Source organism: Poromitra crassiceps, assembly GCF_964638095.1.
Source record: "Poromitra crassiceps genome assembly, chromosome: 15".
NCBI classification, from domain to species: Eukaryota; Metazoa; Chordata; class Actinopteri; order Beryciformes; family Melamphaidae; genus Poromitra; species Poromitra crassiceps.
In genome coordinates this window covers 37,950,214-37,969,455 of record NC_139634.1, presented here as the reverse complement: position 1 = coordinate 37,969,455, position 19,242 = coordinate 37,950,214, and the positions used below count along the sequence as shown (strand labels likewise).

The 19,242-nt window shown below is 42.0% G+C and overlaps 3 protein-coding genes and 1 long non-coding RNA gene across 4 annotated transcripts; all 4 read left to right on the top strand.

Moving 5' to 3' along the window:
* The first annotated feature begins 279 nt into the window (after window positions 1–279).
* LOC310790285 lies at window positions 280–1,104 on the top strand. Its single transcript, XR_014553370.1, has 4 exons — window positions 280–401; window positions 542–578; window positions 707–779; window positions 864–1,104. It is a non-coding gene; the product is annotated as an uncharacterized lncRNA (long non-coding RNA).
* A 3,585-nt stretch (window positions 1,105–4,689) lies between these two features.
* LOC310790330 (tripartite motif-containing protein 16-like) lies at window positions 4,690–7,212 on the top strand. The gene has a single exon (XM_083652003.1). The coding sequence runs from the start codon at window positions 4,754–4,756 to the stop codon at window positions 6,449–6,451; it is 1,698 nt and encodes a 565-aa protein (XP_083508129.1). The 5' UTR covers window positions 4,690–4,753; the 3' UTR covers window positions 6,452–7,212.
* Window positions 7,213–10,027: 2,815 nt separating this feature from the next.
* On the top strand, window positions 10,028–12,885 carry LOC310790331 (tripartite motif-containing protein 16-like). Its single transcript, XM_083652004.1, has one exon. It carries the CDS (start codon window positions 10,106–10,108, stop codon window positions 11,726–11,728), a length of 1,623 nt encoding a protein of 540 aa, XP_083508130.1. The 5' UTR covers window positions 10,028–10,105; the 3' UTR covers window positions 11,729–12,885.
* Window positions 12,886–14,841: 1,956 nt separating this feature from the next.
* On the top strand, window positions 14,842–16,518 carry LOC310790208 (E3 ubiquitin/ISG15 ligase TRIM25-like; the record flags this gene model as incomplete). Its single annotated transcript, XM_083651884.1, has 1 exon — window positions 14,842–16,518. One exon carries the CDS (start codon window positions 14,842–14,844, stop codon window positions 16,516–16,518), a length of 1,677 nt encoding a protein of 558 aa, XP_083508010.1.
* Between the last annotated feature and the right edge of the window lie 2,724 nt (window positions 16,519–19,242).

The window sequence follows — 19,242 nt, the reverse complement described above, 5'->3', positions numbered from 1 at the left end:
GGTCCACACATTATAATGGCGGTGAACGGCACAAACTGACAAAAACAGACAAAGAAGACAAAAATGGTTCGTCCATGTTGTGTTGTTGTTTAATATCATTCATAACAACACTTTCACTAACGTTAGTGGAGACCAGACTAGCTAATTTACCTGTTACCACTCAGCTGAGATGGCCAAGAAGCAAGAAGCCTCTCCTGGCCGCACAGAGAATAAAATTGTGATAGCTGCCTCACCTAAGAGTTCACGGCAGAGCTCTGTGCGGCACTCCCTCAAGCTACGGCACTTCCTGGGAGGGCTGCACCACAGCCGGACGCAGGGGTCAGCGCGCCGGGCCTCCAGACGTTCTTTACTAAAGAAGAAGAAATGCACGGGCGACTCCGCCAGCAGCAGTAATGTCAGTGGTGAGTAATGAGCCACATTTGGTGGAATGTTGCCTCAGTGTGGTTTGGGAGTTTGTCTTGCAAGTTCCACACATTAAATCTTGTTAAGCAATAAGGTATATTGTAATTGTTATTCATTGGCTAATACACTCCCATTATAGAGGACCCTCCCATGGAATCTGAAGAGGATGGACAGGCGTAAGTGATGAGTAAAATATTTTTTTTATGTATGGGTGAATGTGTAAAGGATGATATTATTATTATAGTTGTTGCTGTTTTTGTGGGTGTTCCCTGCCTTACCGTCTGTCTCTGTTTGATTATATCAGAGCTGATTGGCAGGAAGAGAGACCTATCTCAGAGGAGGAGAGGAACATTTTTTAAATGAATCCTTCGGAAGAGGTGAGTAAAATATCACAGTTTTATCACTGATGTTGCAACACACACACTGTCCTGATTCCTTCTTATTTTTCTCTTTGGAAACAGAGACACACCAGCGGACCCAGATGTCACCGCTGTCAGCAGTGTGACAAAACATTCACAACACTTCAAAAGTTAAAGAGGCATCAGAGAGTTCACTCAGGGGACAGACCTTACTCCCGTCAGCAGTGTGGGAAATCTTTCAGAGACTCAAGTTACCTAAGAGCACATCAACGCATCCACACTGGAGAGAAGCCCTTTCACTGTGACCAATGTGGGAGCAGCTTCAGTCAGTCAAGTAGCCTAACAAGACACAAACGCATCCACACTGGAGAGAAGCCCTTCCACTGTGACCAATGTGGGAGCAGTTTCGCTGACTCAGGTACCCTAACAAGTCACAAACGCATCCACACTGGAGAGAAGCCCTTCCACTGTGACCAATGTGGAAGCAGTTTCAGTGACTCAACTACCCTAACAAAACACAAACTCATCCACACTGGAGAGAAGCCCTTCCACTGTGACCAATGTGGGAGCAGTTTCAGTCGGTCACATAACCTCGCAGCACACAAACACATCCACAGTGGAACGGGCTACTGGTGTATCCATTGTAAGAAAATGTTTGTTCACTCTAGTAGTCTGAAGAGACACCGCTGCATCTAACCTGCTGAAGAGCACCTCCACTGTCTGCAGCAGGAACCAGCTTCTCTCTGTGCAACCAAACATACCATGAATAAAAGTTCAGTGACAGCAAAGTCTGACTGCCGAAATATGTTTGTTTGTTTCTCAGCCATAAAATATTGGCATTGGATTGTAGAATGTTAACCTCAATGTAAAAATGTAATGACAAAGTAAATAATATAGTCTGAATAAAAATAGCTGTTTGCTCCAGCTACCCAACCTTTTATGGTATTTTAGGGCAGCTCAACTCAAAGCAGCCTTTTTCTGGTTTGTTGATTCTTCCAATCTTCCATGGGTCCAGATATTCTGACTCTTTCAGAAGGCTCAAACAGAACACAGCTAAGCCATTTGTTAAATCCACAATTACAGCTTGGTATGAAACACAAGACATGTTTGGGAAACCAGCTGGGCTATCACAATTTTCCCCCATCTGGGGTAACACATTATTTACATCAGGTACAGATCCTGGATTTAGCTTCTGGGTCCAGAATGGTCTACAGAAGATCTCAGGCCTTTATAGAGACAACACCCTTATGTCCTTTGAGAATCTGAAAGAACAATTTGAGATACCTCAAAATCACATGCTCAAATATTTTGAAATAGAGAGGTATTTGAAAATATTTGAGCATGTGATTTTGAGGTATCCCAAATTTCATTCACTCGAAGGTTAGAGCATATCAATGCCCCTCTTTAATTAAATATCATTGAACAATTGGCAACTTCAAACCTCGATGATAAAAGAAAAATCTCAATAATATACAGAGAATTAGTAGCGGCATCTACAGAATCCTCAAACTATAAAAGAATAGCGTGCCGTGGATAGATGATCTCCAGACAGATATATCAGAGGAGGAATGGGAAAAGGCTTGTTATCAAGCACTAAACAATATCCATTAATAGTATTTTTAAATTGATCCAATATAATTGGCTTATGAAAACATATAACTCCTGAAAAACTCAATACATTTAGCCCTAATATCCCAGACAGTTGTATAAAGTGCAGAACAGAGAAAATAACTATTTCATTGTATTTGGGAATGTAAACATACAAGATTTTTGGAAATAAATGCCACAATCTCCACCGTCATTCACAAAGAAATTCCTGTAGTACCAGAGATATGTGTTATTGGTCTTATTCCAGAAACATTGGCCCTAAGAACTCATGAGAGTAAGTTGGTCAACCTATATGCTTATTACATGTGAAACGTGTTATTGCTAGAAAATGGAAAATAATGTTTGTGGTCCTTTGAACATGTTTATTAAAGAGCTTTCTTCATGCTTAGCGATTGAAAGGCTTACAGTACATAATCAAACAGAAAAGTCATATTTTTCATAAAATATTGGATACGTTTATTGCGTTCTTGAAGTCAAATCCTGATAACCTATTTTTGTAACAATGACATTTACTAAGTGAGACTGCACACCTCCTTTTGAGTGTTAGTTTGTTTTGTGTGTGTGTGTGTTTCTTTCTCTCTATTTGTACACTCAAAATGGTCTACTACAGACATAGGCTACTGTATATGATATAGGTAAGCAATCATACATGTGAATGTATGTGGATTCATATACAAATAGTTTATGTTCTATATGTTTTCAGTTTGTTGTAAATTGACACATTGACAATTGAGCTTGTCAACAGATCGTCTGCTGTGGTGCACCAACGACCCTCCGGGGTTATAGGATAGGTGAAGAAGGTGAAATTGACACTATTGTTTCTATGTAATGATGGCTCAGAGTTCAGAGGAGGGAGGGTGGGAGGGGAGGGAAGGACTGTTATTATGTGATGTAACCATTTCATCTTTGTAACAAGATGTACCACGTTTGCAATTTAAAATGAATAAAAATATATGTGATAAAAAAAAGAAATTGCTGTTTGAAATACATCACAATGGATGACTGTACTGGAAATGTCTGCCCCTTGCTTTTGAGGTTTTAAGACTGGAAAAGACAAGCCTGGATATGAACCCAAAACCTACCACATGATGAGAGGCTGCTAACCTTGCTTGCAAGATGGATAACCTCGCGAGATCAAAAAAGATTATCTCGACGTAGTGAAACGTAGGCCTAATGTGGAGCTAGCCTAAACCGTCCATCTGGCAGCGTCAGGTTAGGACTTCACTGGCCTGGAACAAACGGCTGGCCTGGGGGGGGGGGAGCTAGGCCTATGTGCTGTATTTTTCATTTTATATTTTTCATTTGCAGGAGCTCTGTTATTGAAGCTTTGGCTAAAGGCCTGCATTTTACAATGATGTTTTGAAATAAATGTTTAAAAATCGATTGTGTGTAAAAGCTTGTGTTACGTTTCATCAAGAGCAATTTGGTTAATAAAATCGCTGGGCTGGGCCTATGGGCTGGGCACAGTGTTTGTGGTGTGTGGGAAATGTTTGTTTGAAAAGCTTGTGTGTTACGTTTCATTACACTAATTCATTTCAATGTCCGCTATCAAGAGTTCATGAAATCGCTGGGCTGCGTGCCCTGCAGTGGTTGTCGTGTGGGAGATTCCAGCTGTCAAAAGAAGACAAAAGACTTGCTCCTGGCCAATCCCGGCGCTTGACTGCTGTGTAGGCGGGCACAGGGCGTTGATTTTGCGTGCCTCGCGAAGCATGCTGGGATACCAGACGATGCATAGCAGGCTTGTGAAGCGACAGTGGGCGACAGGGGGCGGGGTGGAGTTTGACAAAGTTCAAAGCTAGCCAATTGAGCTCGTCCTAGGACCTACCATACCCTTCCTGTCCTCTTCCACTTCCTCTCTAACACCAATTTTCAAAGAAGCAAGTAAATCTAGCAGCAGCTAGCTTGGGAGCTAGCTGCCGGGTTTCCACGCCCACCAAGCGACGAGCGTCCATACTGCCAAGCGTCAGCACGCGTCAAATGACGCGCAAGTGTGGCCGTGCCGGTCTGCAGCATGGATGTATTATAATAATTAAAATATTATTATATATTAAAATATTATAATTTGTTCTGCAGCCGTCAAGCACACACAAACACAGAAAGAGAGAGAGAGAGAGAGAGGCACACACAAATACAGGGAGAGAGAGAGAGAGGCACACAATAAAATACAGAGAGAGAGAGAGCGTGAACGCAAACTGCCCCTTTCAAACCACTCCTCTTCCTGGATTGCTGGAATGTATGCCTGATAACCACTCCCTCTTCTTCCTGGAGTTTAAAGATCGGTGGGTGTAAACATGTTGTGAAGTGCAAGAGCTGACAAGCCCATTCACCGCAGATCAGGAAATGAACATGAAGAAAATAAACTGATTTTTGTTTTTTATGTGTTGATGGAAAGTGAAATGGCGCTGCAAGGACTTCAGCTGGAGAGAGCAAAATTCTGCTGTTCGATCTGTGTGACTCTACTGAAGGATCCGGTGACTATTCCCTGTGGGCACAGCTACTGCATGAGCTGTATTAAAATCTGCTGGGATGAAGAGGATCAGAAGAACATCCACAGCTGCCCCCAGTGCAGACAGACCTTCACACCGAGGCCTGTCCTGGTGAAAAACATCATGTTAGCAGAGTTGGTGGAGGAACTGAAGAAGACGATACTCCAAGCTGCTCCTCCTGATCACTGCTATGCCGGACCTGAAGATGTGACCTGTGATGTCTGCAGTGGGAGAAAGCTGAAAGCCCTCAAGTCCTGTCTGGTATGTCTGACCTCTTACTGTGAGCAGCACCTCCAGCCTCACTATGATGTAGCTCCATTAAAGAAACATGCGCTGGTCGAAACCACCATGAAACTTCAGGAGAACATCTGCTCTCGTCATGACGAGGTGATCCAGATTTTCTGCCGTACTGATCAGCAGTTTATCTGTTATCTCTGCTCCATGGATGAACATAAAGACCACGATACAGTCTCAGCTGCAGCAGAAAGGGCTGAGAGGCAGAGAGCGCTCAAGGTGAGTCAGAAAACAATCCAGCAGAGAATCCAGGACAGAGAGAAAGACCTGAAGGTGCTTCAACAGGAGGTGGAGGCTATCAATCGTTCTGCTGATAAAGCAGTGGAGCATAGCGAGAAGAACCTCATTGAGCTGGTCCAACTCATTGAGAAACGAAGCTCTGATGTGAAGGAGCAGATCAGATCCAAGCAGAAAGCGGAAGCGAATCGGGCCGAAGAACTTCAGGAGAAGCTGAAGCAGGAGATTGCTGATCTGAGGAGGAGGAATGCTGAGCGGCTCTCACACACAGAGGATCACATCCACTTCCTCCACAGTTACCCGTCACTGTCACGTCTCAGTCAATCTACAGACTCACCGAGCACCAACATCCGTCCTCTGCGCTACTTTGAGGATGTGACTGTGGCTGTGTCAAAGGCCAGAGACAAACTACAGGACATTCTTATAGAGGAATGGCCTAAGATCTCATTGACAGTGAATGATGTGGATGTTTTACTGTCACAACCAGAGCCCAAGACCAGAGCTGAATTCTTAGAATATTCATGCCAAATCACACTGGATCCAAACACAGCACACACATGGCTGTCATTATCTGAGGGAAACAGAAAAGCAATGTGGACATGGTGTCCATTTACTGAATGTGACAGTATGCCAGAAGAACACCCAGACAGATTCATTACAAATTGTCAGGTCCTGAGTAAAGAAGGTCTGACTGGACGCTGTTACTGGGAGGTGGAGGAGAGGGGGGAAGTTTCAATAGCAGTGTCGTATAAGGATATTAGCAGAACAGGTGGTGAAGGTGGCTTTGGATACAATGACAAGTCTTGGGCGTTAGATTGTTACTATAATTTTCAATTCAAACATAACAATATCCAAACGCAAACACCAGCCCCTCGGTCCCGCAGAGTAGGAGTCTACCTGGACCACAGTGCAGGTAGTCTGTCCTTCTACAGCATCTCTGTGAAGGACAGTGATGAAACCATGACTCTCCTCCACAGAGTCCAGACCACATTCACTCAGCCTCTCTATCCTGGGTTCTGCTTTTTGGATCTTAGAGACACTGTTGAGTTGTGTAAGCTCAAGTAGACAGGAGATAATGACAGGAAATTAAAGCAGCAATACCCGTGAGATTCAATTTTTCAATTAGCACCTTTTTTCTTTTGTTTTTTGTTTTTGCATATTCGTATTGTTGCTGTAATATTTTGGCTCTGTTCCACAGCATATGGGCCTTAATGGAGCCAGAACTACTGTATATACATGTAGAAGCCGTCCATTGATTATAGCTGATTATACAGTATATTCATTTTGTTCCTGGCACTTTGAAACTTTAAAAACTGAGAACTACAAATGTATTGTTATTGTTATAATCAATAGGGAAAGCATTTGTTTTCCTCTACAGTGCTGACATACTGGTTTAACAGAGAAGAAACACTAGTGAAGATAGAAAGAATGAAGGACAATCCTGTTGTTAATGTAACTGGTTGAAGTGAATATTTCGATGGAAAGACTGAAAGACAGTGTGGTTATTGATAACATTTACCAGTCAATCTCCATACTTGTAATTTTTTTCTCTGAAAAAGGTTTTTTGTCGTCATGGAGGACTAAGCTTGCAACCTCCAAGTTTTGAATCATCTGTTGCTTTTGAGAAGCTAGATTGGCCTTGTGCACTTGCTCATTAGACAAATTGTATATAGTCAATCAGTGTTTCCCACAGGATCTGAATGTATTTGTGGTGGTAGTCTAGCTACTATAGGAGAACATGTATGGTCAGTCCAATAAATGAGGACTTTGTCTCCTAGTGTGATTAGTCCTTCCAACAACTTCCAATATCTCCAAAACATGCTGCACCTCACAAAGATACAATAATAAAAAAAACGTAACGGACAAGCCCGTCTTTTATTGTCACACGAACACCACAATACATGCATGCGGCCACAACACACTCATGCTGACGGTGGCCGGTGAAAAGTGTCCGCTGCATTTAACCCATCCAGGCATGTCCTTTCCTCCGGGGGGCAGGCCAGGAGCAGTGGTCGCTTTCTCGTACAGCGCCCGGGGACCAACTTCGGATGTTGTCGTCACTGGTCGGATGACGATGACGATCTGATCTTCTGCATGTTTTTAGTGGGGGGGTTATATACGGAGGAACCCCCTGGGGGAGCACGGGGAGAGCATGCAGACTATTAAAAAAATAAAATAAATTAAAAGCCAGGATGTAGGCCTAGGTACAGACTATATCGCAAAAAACATAAAAATGCTTTATGTATTTCATATTATTTAAAATGTTATAAACCCCTGTCCATATGTTATTAGTCATGTATTGTGTGTTGTGTATTATCAGAATCACTTTTATTGCGACAGTAGTTGATCAGATTACATACAAGGAATTTGACTTGGTGTAAGTATGCGGTCGCATCAATAGTCAGTACTCAGTAGACAAAAATATAAAATATAAAATCACACGAAAAAGTGCAGTCCAATATATAAAATATACAGTACACACATATTAGATGGTCCTGAGTGACACATATACAGTCCAAAAGATGCATGGTGTAATTTAAAGAGAATAATATAAAGTAAATGAATAGAGTAAAATGTGGTAAGGGAATGGTTAAAAATTCTGACATCAAGTGTGGCTCTTGAGAAACTCACTTATATAATTCGGAAGAAGACTGCTGTTATTTGGCATCTGGGAGATGTTTTTGGAATTTGTAAAAAATGGTAATATTGAAGAGGTATTGGAAGGGTGACATGATATGATAATTTAATTGAATAAGCTAATGTGAAGTAAGTGCTACTGTATATGTTTTGTAATGTGATTGTATGTGTTTCTGATTCATTTGTTATTTTTATTATTATTTACTCCTTTTATTTAATTATTTAATTTTACTTTTATTGTTTATTTACTGCCACATGTTCACGGGGGGGGGGGTATAAAAGAATATATGTACAGTACGCATACACATGTAAAACCAATAAATACATGGTTAAAAAAAATTGGTATTAAAGGGAAGCAGCTATGATACGTTATTTTGTCTTAAACATCAAATCTGTCTGAATTGACCTGACTACATGACCAATAGTGCTCAACAGTGACCGCCCACTTTTCCACAGCTCCGGTTCCATCAATTCCTTATTCACTCTCTCCATAGATGTTTCGACAAATCCTTACATAAAGAGTTTTAAGCCATAAACCATTTCTCTCTAGGCAAAAACACAAAGTAGAAAGCCGCTTTTATTTTTTGTTTTTGCTCCAAGTGAAATGTTTTATGGTCACTCAAGATTCGGTAGTGTTTGTATAATAAGGATTTTTCAAAACATCTATGGAGAAAATAAATGGGGAATTCTCTAATGAACCGAAGCTGCTTAGATGTGGGCGGTCACTGTTGAGCTCTATTTACCTTTGGATATAATAAAGTTTAGGTTGAACCTTGAACCTTGAAGTCATGGGGCTGGCCATCCGGGACGGTGGTGTTGCTGCAGTGGTATGATGCCACTCCCATGATAAATGGTGGGGATGATGTGGTTGCGTGTTCGCGCGAAATGTGCATGTGAACTCATGTAAGCGAATGTTCATGTATTTATATAGGATTATAAAAGTATGCTGTTGAGTATGTTTTATATATACTTATACTATAGTAACTATATAACTTCCAAGTAATATAAATCATATAATTCATAGTAATATATATGATGATATATAACTTCCAAGTTATAACTATATAACAGTTTACAATTTTGTTTCAATTAATTGCATTTTAAGTTAAGGAACAGGTTGCAGTTTCTATGATTATGTTATGATTTAATGAAAGGGGTGGGATTAAAAAAGTTTATACTTCTTCCCACTCCCTTTCAAATATGCTAAGAAGTGTGTGTGTGTGTGTGGGGGGGGGGTGTGGGGGGGGGGGGGGGGGGGTTGAGACCTTTGTTTGTTTGTTTTTTATTCTGTAAATTGTAAATGTTCTTCTTCTTGCATATTTGAAATAAAATGAAATCAATCAATCAATCAATGTGATTTTGATGTGGATGCATTGCAAGAACTCAGAGAAAAGAGTTTTGATTGTCACTTCTCAGACCAGAAAATAAACACAACACAGTTAAACTGTTCAAACTACCCCTGATTATTCAGACTTTCATAATCACAGAGAACCCACTAACTGAATGTAACTGGACTGGTTCCTCTCATTGAACTTGAGGAGGAGTCACGTTTATTTTAGAGACCGAGACAGACAGACACAGAGAGAGACTGTTGTAAAAACTGTTATACTGTATATTATCCCAGCGAGATGACCCCATGTTTAACTATTCAAATTGTAAACGAGGACTGAGCACACACTTTCAAACTGCTCCTATTCTTGGAATGAAGCAAAGCCTGATAACTCCTCCCTCTTCTTCTTCCTGGTTGTCACAACAGTTCCATTCTGTCCACTTCCTGGTTCCTCCCCTTAGATCTGCCAGTTTAAAGATGGATGTAAACAACATGTTGTGAAGTACAAGAGCTGACCAGCCCATTCACTGAAGATCAGCACATGAACACGAGGCAAAGGAACAGCTTATTGGTTTGGATCAGAGCCCAACCTTTTACGTGCTGAGAGCAAAACTACTGTATCTGACTCAGTGTCACTGAGAAGAGAAATGGCGCAGCAAGGATTTCAACTGGAAGACACACAATTCTGCTGTTCCATCTGTCTGGATCTACTGAAGGATCCGGTGACTATTCCCTGTGGGCACAGCTACTGCATGAGCTGTATTAAAAGCTTCTGGGATGAAGAGGATCAGAAGAAAATCCACAGCTGCCCCCAGTGCAGACAGACCTTCACACCGAGCCCTGTCCTGGTGAAAAACACCATGTTAGCAGAGTTAGTGGATGAACTGAAGAAGATGGAACTGCAAGCTGCTCGTCCTGATCACTGCTATGCTGGACCTGGAGATGTGGCCTGTGATGTCTGCAGTGGGAGAAAGATGAAAGCCCTCAAATCCTGTCTGGTATGTCTGACCTCTTACTGTGAGCAGCACCTCCAGCCTCACTATGATGTAGCTCCATTAAAGAAACACAAGCTGGTCGAAGCCACCATGAAGCTTCAGGAGAACTTCTGCTCTCGTCATGATGAGGTAATGAAGATTTTCTGCCGTACTGATGAGCAGTGTATCTGTTATCTCTGCTTTATCGAGGAACATAAAGACCATGACACAGTCTCAGCTGCAGCAGAATGGACTGTGAGGCATAAAGAGGTAGGGGTCACTCGTCAAAAGCTTCAGCAGAGAATCCAGGACAGAAAGAAATATGTGAAGCTGCTTCAACAGGAGGTGAAGGCTATCAATCGCTCTGCTGATAAAGCAGTAAAGGAGAGTGAGAACGTCTTCACCAAGCTGGTCTGTCTCATTGAGAAAATAAGCTCTGATATGAAGAAGCAAATCAGATCCCAGCAGAAAGCAGAAGCGAGTCGGGCCGAAGAACTTCAGGAGAAGCTGAAGCAGGAGATTGTTGATCTGAGGAGGAAAGACATTGAGCTGGAGCAGCTCTCACACACAGAGGATCACATCCATTTTCTACACAGTTACCCCTCGCTGTCACGTCTGAGTCAATCTACAGACTCACTGAGCACCAACATCCGTCCTCTGAGCTACTTTGAGGATGTGACTGCAGCTGTGTCTGAGGCCAGAGATAAACTACAGGACATTCTGACAGAGGAATGGCCAAAGATCTCATGGACAGTGACTGAAGTGGATGTCTTACTGCCACAACCAGAGCCCAAGACCAGAGCTGAATTCTTACAATATTCATGTAAAATCACACTGGATCCAAACACTGCAGACACACGTCTGTCATTATCTGAAGGGAACACAAAAGCAACATGCATGAGCTTGCAAACTATGACCAAGCTTGGAAAATATCTATCATATCCTAATAATAACCCAGAATGGTGTCAGGTCCTGAGTACAGAGGGTCTGACCGGACGACGTTGTTACTGGGAGGTGAAGTGGGACACAGTCCGAGTTTCAGTAGCAGTCTCATATAAGGATATTAGCAGAACAAGGAATGAGTATCTATTTGGTTGCAATGACAAGTCTTGGGCATTCGATTGTTACATGGGAACATGTGAATTCAAACATAACGACACCAAAACATCCATCCCAATCTCAGGGCCTCTGACCGCCACAGTAGGAGTGTACCTGGATCACAGGGCAGGTATTCTGTCCTTCTACAGCGTCTCCAAAACCATGACTCTGCTCCACAGGGTCCAGACCACATTCACTCAGCCCCTCCATCCTGGATTTGGGGTGTTTTATTATCCTGGAGACAATGCTGAATTTTGTAAGCTCAAGCAGACAGGAGTCGTTAAGACAGGCATCAATGTGTAAGATGAAATGTGCCACGCTGCATTTCCTAGAGATAGATAACCTGTCAATCGAATAGTGTGGGCGGAACTTAGATTTTCTATAGAGAGGCAAAGAGGAACGTCACTTCCTACTTCAGCACTGTACCAGACATTTTCATCCGCCATTTATTTTCCCATATAGATATTTCGTAAAATGCTTATAAAATAGTTTTACTTCGTGGAACCAAACGGTTCAGCTAACGCTATAATCGGGAGAGACCATAGAACATTTTGGCCCATTTCCACCGCAGGTAGTAGCGCGGTCCCGCTCCGCTCGACTCGATAATATCACTCGGACCAAAACTTAAAAAAACAACATTGAAAAAACAATTTCTAAACCTGCATTTTTTCTTTACGTTTTGGTCCCAGTGAAATGTTATGCGATCTCTCCTGTTTCTAAATATATCTGTACCGTTTGGTTTGAACCAGTAAAACTATTTTTTATACACATTTTACGAAATGTGTATGGGAAAATAAATGGCGGATGGAAATCTCTGGTACAGTGCTGAAGGAGGAAGTAGGCGGTCACTTTGCTCAGTCATGGTGGCTATCACTGCTCAGCTCATGTACCCAGTTCTTCTTCTGTTGATTCCAAACAAAACCGAAACGTAAAACGCATCACTTCCTGTGTGGCAGAGGCTTTTTCACCAGGAAAGAGTGACCAGACACTGGCTGTTTAGAACAGACAGTGGAAAAGCTTCATGAACTGGATAGGTTGAACAACTATTGTTGTGTGTCATATCAGTTTTTAATAGATAGTATTATTATGAAAACATAAACTGTTGTGTGGTCTATACTGTAGTTCTTGTTATTGTTGCATAATTGTATTGTTGCTGTATTTACCACTGTTTCTGTTCCACTGCATGGGCCTTAATGGAGCTGGCACTAGAATTCCCTTTATTATTGTTAATAGCCTATGTTGATTTTGTTCCCGACACTTTGTAACATTAAGAAAAGTAAATTAAAATGTAATCATTATTATTACAATCAATTCGGGAGTTGATTCATCGTTTTCCTCCACACCATCCACACAGTGCTGGCTTAACAGATTGATTGTGTGGATGAAGTGAATATGTAGATGGAAAGATTGAACCAGTCTTTTACCAGGTTTTCATGATTTGATGTGTGATCAAAGTGAATGTTTGCAAAGATTAATAAAGTTTTATTTTTCCAAGAATGAATCAGGTATTTCTTAATTCCAGGAAGTGTATCAAAGTTACTTGAGAAAATGTGAAACAAATTCATATTATGTCATTATAACTTAAAAGATGTTCCTCCTAAAACACAACAAAGCGTCTTTTCAGAGCAGATTTGGAATGAAAAGTCAAATGAAGCAGCAGTGTTACCAAAGAAGAAACACTTGTGACGATTTAAAGAATGAAGGACAATCCCTGTTGTTGGTACATTGATCTTGTTTCTGGTCACCCTGATGACCAAGTTAGTCTGCAACAAGCAGAACATTTTAGGAACACAACATTTTACTTTTCTTCTCAAAGAATAGACTGGCTCCAGAATGTACAGAGCTACAGAGGGCGGTGGGGGAGAGGGAGAGAGGGAGGACACGTTCAACACGGCTACACCCAACATAAATCAACACTCAGACAGGTTACACACCTGCGTACGTGCATGCATGCACGTACACACACACACACACACACACACACACACACACACACGCACACACACACACACACACAGACACACACACACACACACACACACACACACACACACACACACACACACACATTTCCAGACAAATAGATAGGGAGAGAGAGTCACTGCATTAAATAAATGGTTCCTTTGGCGACACGCCTTTCTCAAATTAATCTACCCTTAAAATATGAACGAGAGAGAGAGACCTGAAGCCAGATTGAGAAGGTTCGAAAAGCCTATTACGCGAGAGGTAGTCGGCTAGTTGGGTGGAGACAATTCTTTCTAGGATTTTAGAAAGGATTAAGGGGAGATTTGAGATTGGTCTAAAGTTATGAAGTTACCTCAGGATGAAGATTTGTTTTGTTTTTGTTCTTTTTTAAGCAGAAGTTTCATTATGGCTGATTTGGGACAAGTGACACAAATCAGATTTGGAGCGTCCAGACTCATAAAACCAATCTGGATAGAATCATTAAGAGGTCATTAAAGTTCACAAATCGGATTCGGCCTCCTAGTGTGAACATGGCCTTAGTGTGGGTTATAGCCTACTTTTGATACCCCCCCTCCCCCCCTTTAGTTTTTGTTTTTGCTCCAAGTGAAATGTGTTATGGTCACTCATGATTCAGTAGCTGGCAGTTGGCTTGGTTCCAGGCTTAAAACTCTTTACTATAAGGATTTTTCAAAACGTCTATGGAGAAAATGAATGAGGAATTCTCTGATGGAACTGAAGCTGCTTAGATGTGGGCGGTCACTGTTGAGCTCTATTTACCTTTGGATATAATAAAATTTAGGTTGAACCTTGAACCTTGAAGTCATGTGATTTTGATGTGGATGCATTGCAAGAACTCAGAGAAAAGAGTTTTGATTGTCACTTCTCAGACCAGAAAATAAACACAGCACAGTTAAACTGTTCAAACTACCTCTGATTATTCACACTTTTATAATCACAGAGAACACACTAACTGAATGTAACTGGACTGGTTCCTCTCATTGAACTTGAGGAGGAGTCACGTTTATTTTAGAGACAGACACAGAGAGACAGAGAGAGAGACTGTTGTAAAAACTGTTATACTGTATATTATCCCAGCGAGGTGACCCCATGTTTAACTATTCAAATTGTAAATGAGGACTGAGCACACACTTTCAAACTGCTCCTATTTCTGGAATGAAGCAAAGCATAACTCATCCCTCTTCTTCCTGGTTTCAAACACAACAGTTCCATTCTGTCCACTTCCTGGTTCCTCCCCTTAGATCTGCCAGTTTAAAGATGGGCGTAAACAACATGTTGTGAAGTGCAAGAGCTGACCAGCCCATTCACTGAAGATCAGCACATGAACACGAGGCAAAGGAACAGCTTATTGGTTTGGATCAGAGCCCAACCTTTCACGTGCTGAGAGCAAGTTAACCTACTGGATCTGACATTGACTGTCACTGAGGAGAGAAATGGCGCGGCAAGGAATTCAACTGGAAGACACGAAATTCTGCTGTTCCATCTGTCTGGATCTATTGAATGATCCGGTGACTATTCCCTGTGGGCACAGCTACTGCATGAGCTGTATTAAAAGCTTCTGGGATGAAGAGGATCAGAAGAAAATCCACAGCTGCCCCCAGTGCAGACAGACCTTCACACCGAGGCCTGTCCTTGTGAAAACGACCATGTTAGCAGAGTTGGTGGAGGAACTGAAGAAGACAGGACTCCAAGCTGCTCCTCCTGATCACTGCTATGCTGGACCTGGAGATCTGACCTGTGATGTCTGCAGTGGGAGAAAGCAGAAAGCCCTCAAGTCTTGTCTGGTATGTGGGGTCTCTTACTGTGAGCAGCACCTCCATCCTCACTATGATGCACCTCCATTAAAGAAACACAAGCTGGTCGAAGCCACCATGAAGCTTCAGGAGAACATCTGCTCTCGTCATGATGAGGTAATGAAGATGTTCTGCCGTACTGATCAGCAGTGTATCTGTTATCTCTGCTCCATGGATGAACATAAAGGCCACAACACAGTCTCAGCTGCACCAGAAAGGGCTGAGAGGCAGAAAGAGCTTGGTGTGAGTCTGCAAAAAATCCAGCAGAGAATCCAGGACAGAGAGAAAGACGTGAAAGTGCTGGAACATGAGGTGGATGGTATCAATCTCTCAGCTGATAAAGCAGTGAGGGACAGTGAGAAGATCTTCACTGAGCTGGTCCATCTCATTGAGAAGATAAGCTCTGATATGAAGCAGAAGATCAGATCCCAGCAGAAAGCGGAAGTGAGTCGGGCCCAGGAACTTCAGGAGAAGCTGAAGCAGGAGATCGCTGATCTGAGGAGGAAAGACGTTGAGCTGGAGCAGCTCTCACACACAGAGGATCACATCCATTTTCTACACAGTTACCCCTCACTGTCACGTCTCAGTCAATCTACAGACTCACTGAGCACCAACATCCGTCCTCTGAGCTACTTTGAGGATGTGACTGCAGCTGTGTCTGAGGCCAGAGATAAACTACAGGACATTCTGACAGAGGAATGGCCAAAGATCTCATGGACAGTGACTGAAATGGATGTTTTACTGCCACAACCAGAGCCTAAGACCAGAGACGGATTCTTACAATATTTCCGTCACATCACACTGGATCCAAACACAGCAGACACGCGGCTGTCACTATCCAAGAATAACAGAAAAGCAACATGTATGAGAGAAGAACAGTTATATTCTAGTCACCCAGACAGATTCACTCAAAGGTTTCAGGTCCTGAGTAGAAGAAGTTTTACTGGGCGTTGTTACTGGGAGGTGGAGTGGAGTGGAACAGCAGTTTCAATAGCAGTCTCATATAAGAATATTAGCAGAACAGGGACCTATAATGACTGTAGATTTGGAAACAATGACAAGTCTTGGGCATTAGATTGTTACAATAATAATTATAAATTCATGCATAACAATATCAAAACTCTCATCCCAGGCCCTCGGTCCTTCAGAGTAGGAGTGTACCTGGATCACAGGGCAGGTATTCTGTCCTTCTACAGCGTCTCTGAAACCATGACTCTGCTCCACAGCGTCCAGACCACATTCACTCAGCCTCTTCATCCTGGATTTGGACTTTACGGTTCTAATGGAGCTACTGTTGAGTTTTGTGAGCTAAACTAGACAGGAGTCATTAAAGCAGCATGTGTCAGATTATGTTATATATATACCATATTATATATATATATATACCATAATTTATATATATATATATATATATATATATATATATATATATATATATATATATATATATATATATATATATATATATATATATATATATATATAATGTATATGGTATTGGGGTGTTTGTTGTTTTCTTCGATGTTCTTGGGATTGAGGGGTGGGTTGGGATAGGGTGGGGGGGACTAATAGCTATTATATATTATGTTTGATACACTTTCTCATTCTTTGAGAAGTAACTACTGTACTGGACCACCATTCAATAAATGAAGAGTCTAAAAAGAACAGAAATGTGAATTTACTATTAAGATGTTTACAGCATAAAGCCCCTTTTTTGCTAAACAAACACTGTCAAAGATAAGCCCCTTTCACAACAGTGTTATCACTCTGTCGGTCAGGAGTCACAACAGTCGTGAAAGGGGCTATTACAATGTCAACAGCAGATGACTACAGTCAGGACATGATCAAGCCTGTGTCTCCATCTGCTGGTGAGTTGCTGAATACACGTCGTCTGTGGTGACTAAATGCAAGTCGTCTCTTATCCGACCCCTGTTGTTTGATTGGACATGATTTGTGGTTATGATCTGTGTTGTATCAAATGTAAAGAGGACACACTCTACCTGCTGTGTGTGGTCTTCTGGACTCTGTCGGCTGGTCTTGTCCTGAAGAGTCTGAAGTCTCATTCCAGAGTAGCAGGAGACAGTCAGAGGCCGAGTGAAACCAGGACCCGTCTGCATGTACCTGTCTCTAAGAACCAGGAAGCCCTTAAAATACTCTTACATTCACAGTAATTCACCCCTTAATTCGTGATAGAAGCTACTTAAAATGAGTTTAGGGAGTTTTTAATGAAGGAGATCCCATCAAATCCAGGGAGACAGGAATTTTCCCTTAATCTGCTGGCCACTGAGCAGCTCCACTGGAGCGGTTGGGGTTAAGGGCCTTGCTCAAGGGCACCTCAGTCTGTGGGTTATGGGCCCCCTGAGCTCTTGGGCCCCTGGGCCTGGTAGGCCCGTTGGGTAATACATCCCTGGCCAGGAGCGTGTGAGTTGATAACCCTGATTTATGTTGTGTTAGTTATGTGTTTGATATCAATGGCACATGATTTTTTTTTTTTTTTATTAATTTTTTTTTAACACTACATTTATAGCCTATACTGAAGCGTAAGTATGTATTTAGTATTACATTTATTTGATATATAAAGTCCTTTGTGGGGGCTTCCGGGTCTCGTTGATGGCAGTTGGGTGGAAACTGTCCCTGTGATGAGATGGTTCTGGTACCGTCACACCTCAGTCTCCTGCCAAGAGGGAGAGGTCATCCATGATTTTCTGAGTTGGCTTCAGCGTCCTGGCAGTGTGTAGGTGCTGAAGGGATGGCATGGCAGGCAGCATCTGACCATACCTCCTCAGCACAGCGGATGATGCGCTGCAGTCTGGAGATGTCCTTGAGGGCAGCAGCAAAAAAATGTACATGCACAGATGTATGCAGATGACGCGGTTTTACTAACCCATGGTAAAAGCTATGCAGAGGTGTCAAAAACACTAACTGATGCAATGAGTAGCGTCCAGGACTGGCTCACAGACTCATGTCTACTCCTGAACGCCAAAAAGACCGTCTGCATGGCTTTTTCCAAAAGATCTGTGGTTTTAGAGTCATCAAATGTGTTCCTGGGCGGGGAGGAACTTGAACTGGTGTCTGAGTTCAAATACCTCGGGGTAATGTTAGATTCTACCCTAACTTTCAAAAAACATGTAAAAAAGGTTGCCAACACAATTAAGTTCAACCTTCAAAACTTTAAACAAATCAGACCTTATCTGACAGTAGGGGCCGCCAAATCTTATCTCCAATGTATGATACTATCACATATTGAGTACTGCTTCACAAACTGGTCTTGCACAGGAGTAACGATCCTCAAACCCATTGAACAGTTATATAAAAGTGCACTGAAGGTTTTTGACAGAAAACCCTACTCATATCACCACTGTAACATCCTCAGTAAGTATCATTTTCTAAGTTTTGCCAACTTTAAAGTTTTTAAACAGGTTGGTATTGTCTATAAGACCTTACATGGACTTTGCCCGCCCCCCCTGAGGGAATTCATAAAACGGAAGCCTGACACAGGACTCAACACTCGGGCTTTCGCCAGAGGGGACTGTGTAGTACCACACCGGACAACTGCCTTCGGCAAAAACACCCTCTCAGTCCAGGGCTGCCAAATCTGGAATTTGCTACCTCAAACTATAAGAAACTGTCTGTCATTCCCATCTTTCAAACACAACGTAAAAAAATGGATTTTAAATAGCCAAATCTGCGACCATGTGTAAATTGTACTGTAGTGCTCTTGTTTTGTTTGCTCTGTTATGCTTCTTGTTTTTGTTTTGTCTTGTCTTATTAACCTAGTTTAGTTCATTTTTGTTTACTTTAGTTTCTGATCCGTTTTGGTTTTGTTATTGCTCATGTTGTTTTTTGTATTGTTCTGTTTAGTTCTGTCCTGGTGCTGCCTCTGTCGTTTTTCTGTCTCTCTGTGGGGACTACGGATGTAATTTAGCATTCTTGCTAACTCCGGCTTATTTACGTTGCCTTGTGTAATGTTCATGAATATGCACTGTCCCGTCCAAATAAACAAATAAAGTAAAAGTAAAGTAAAGCAGCAGCATGCCAGAC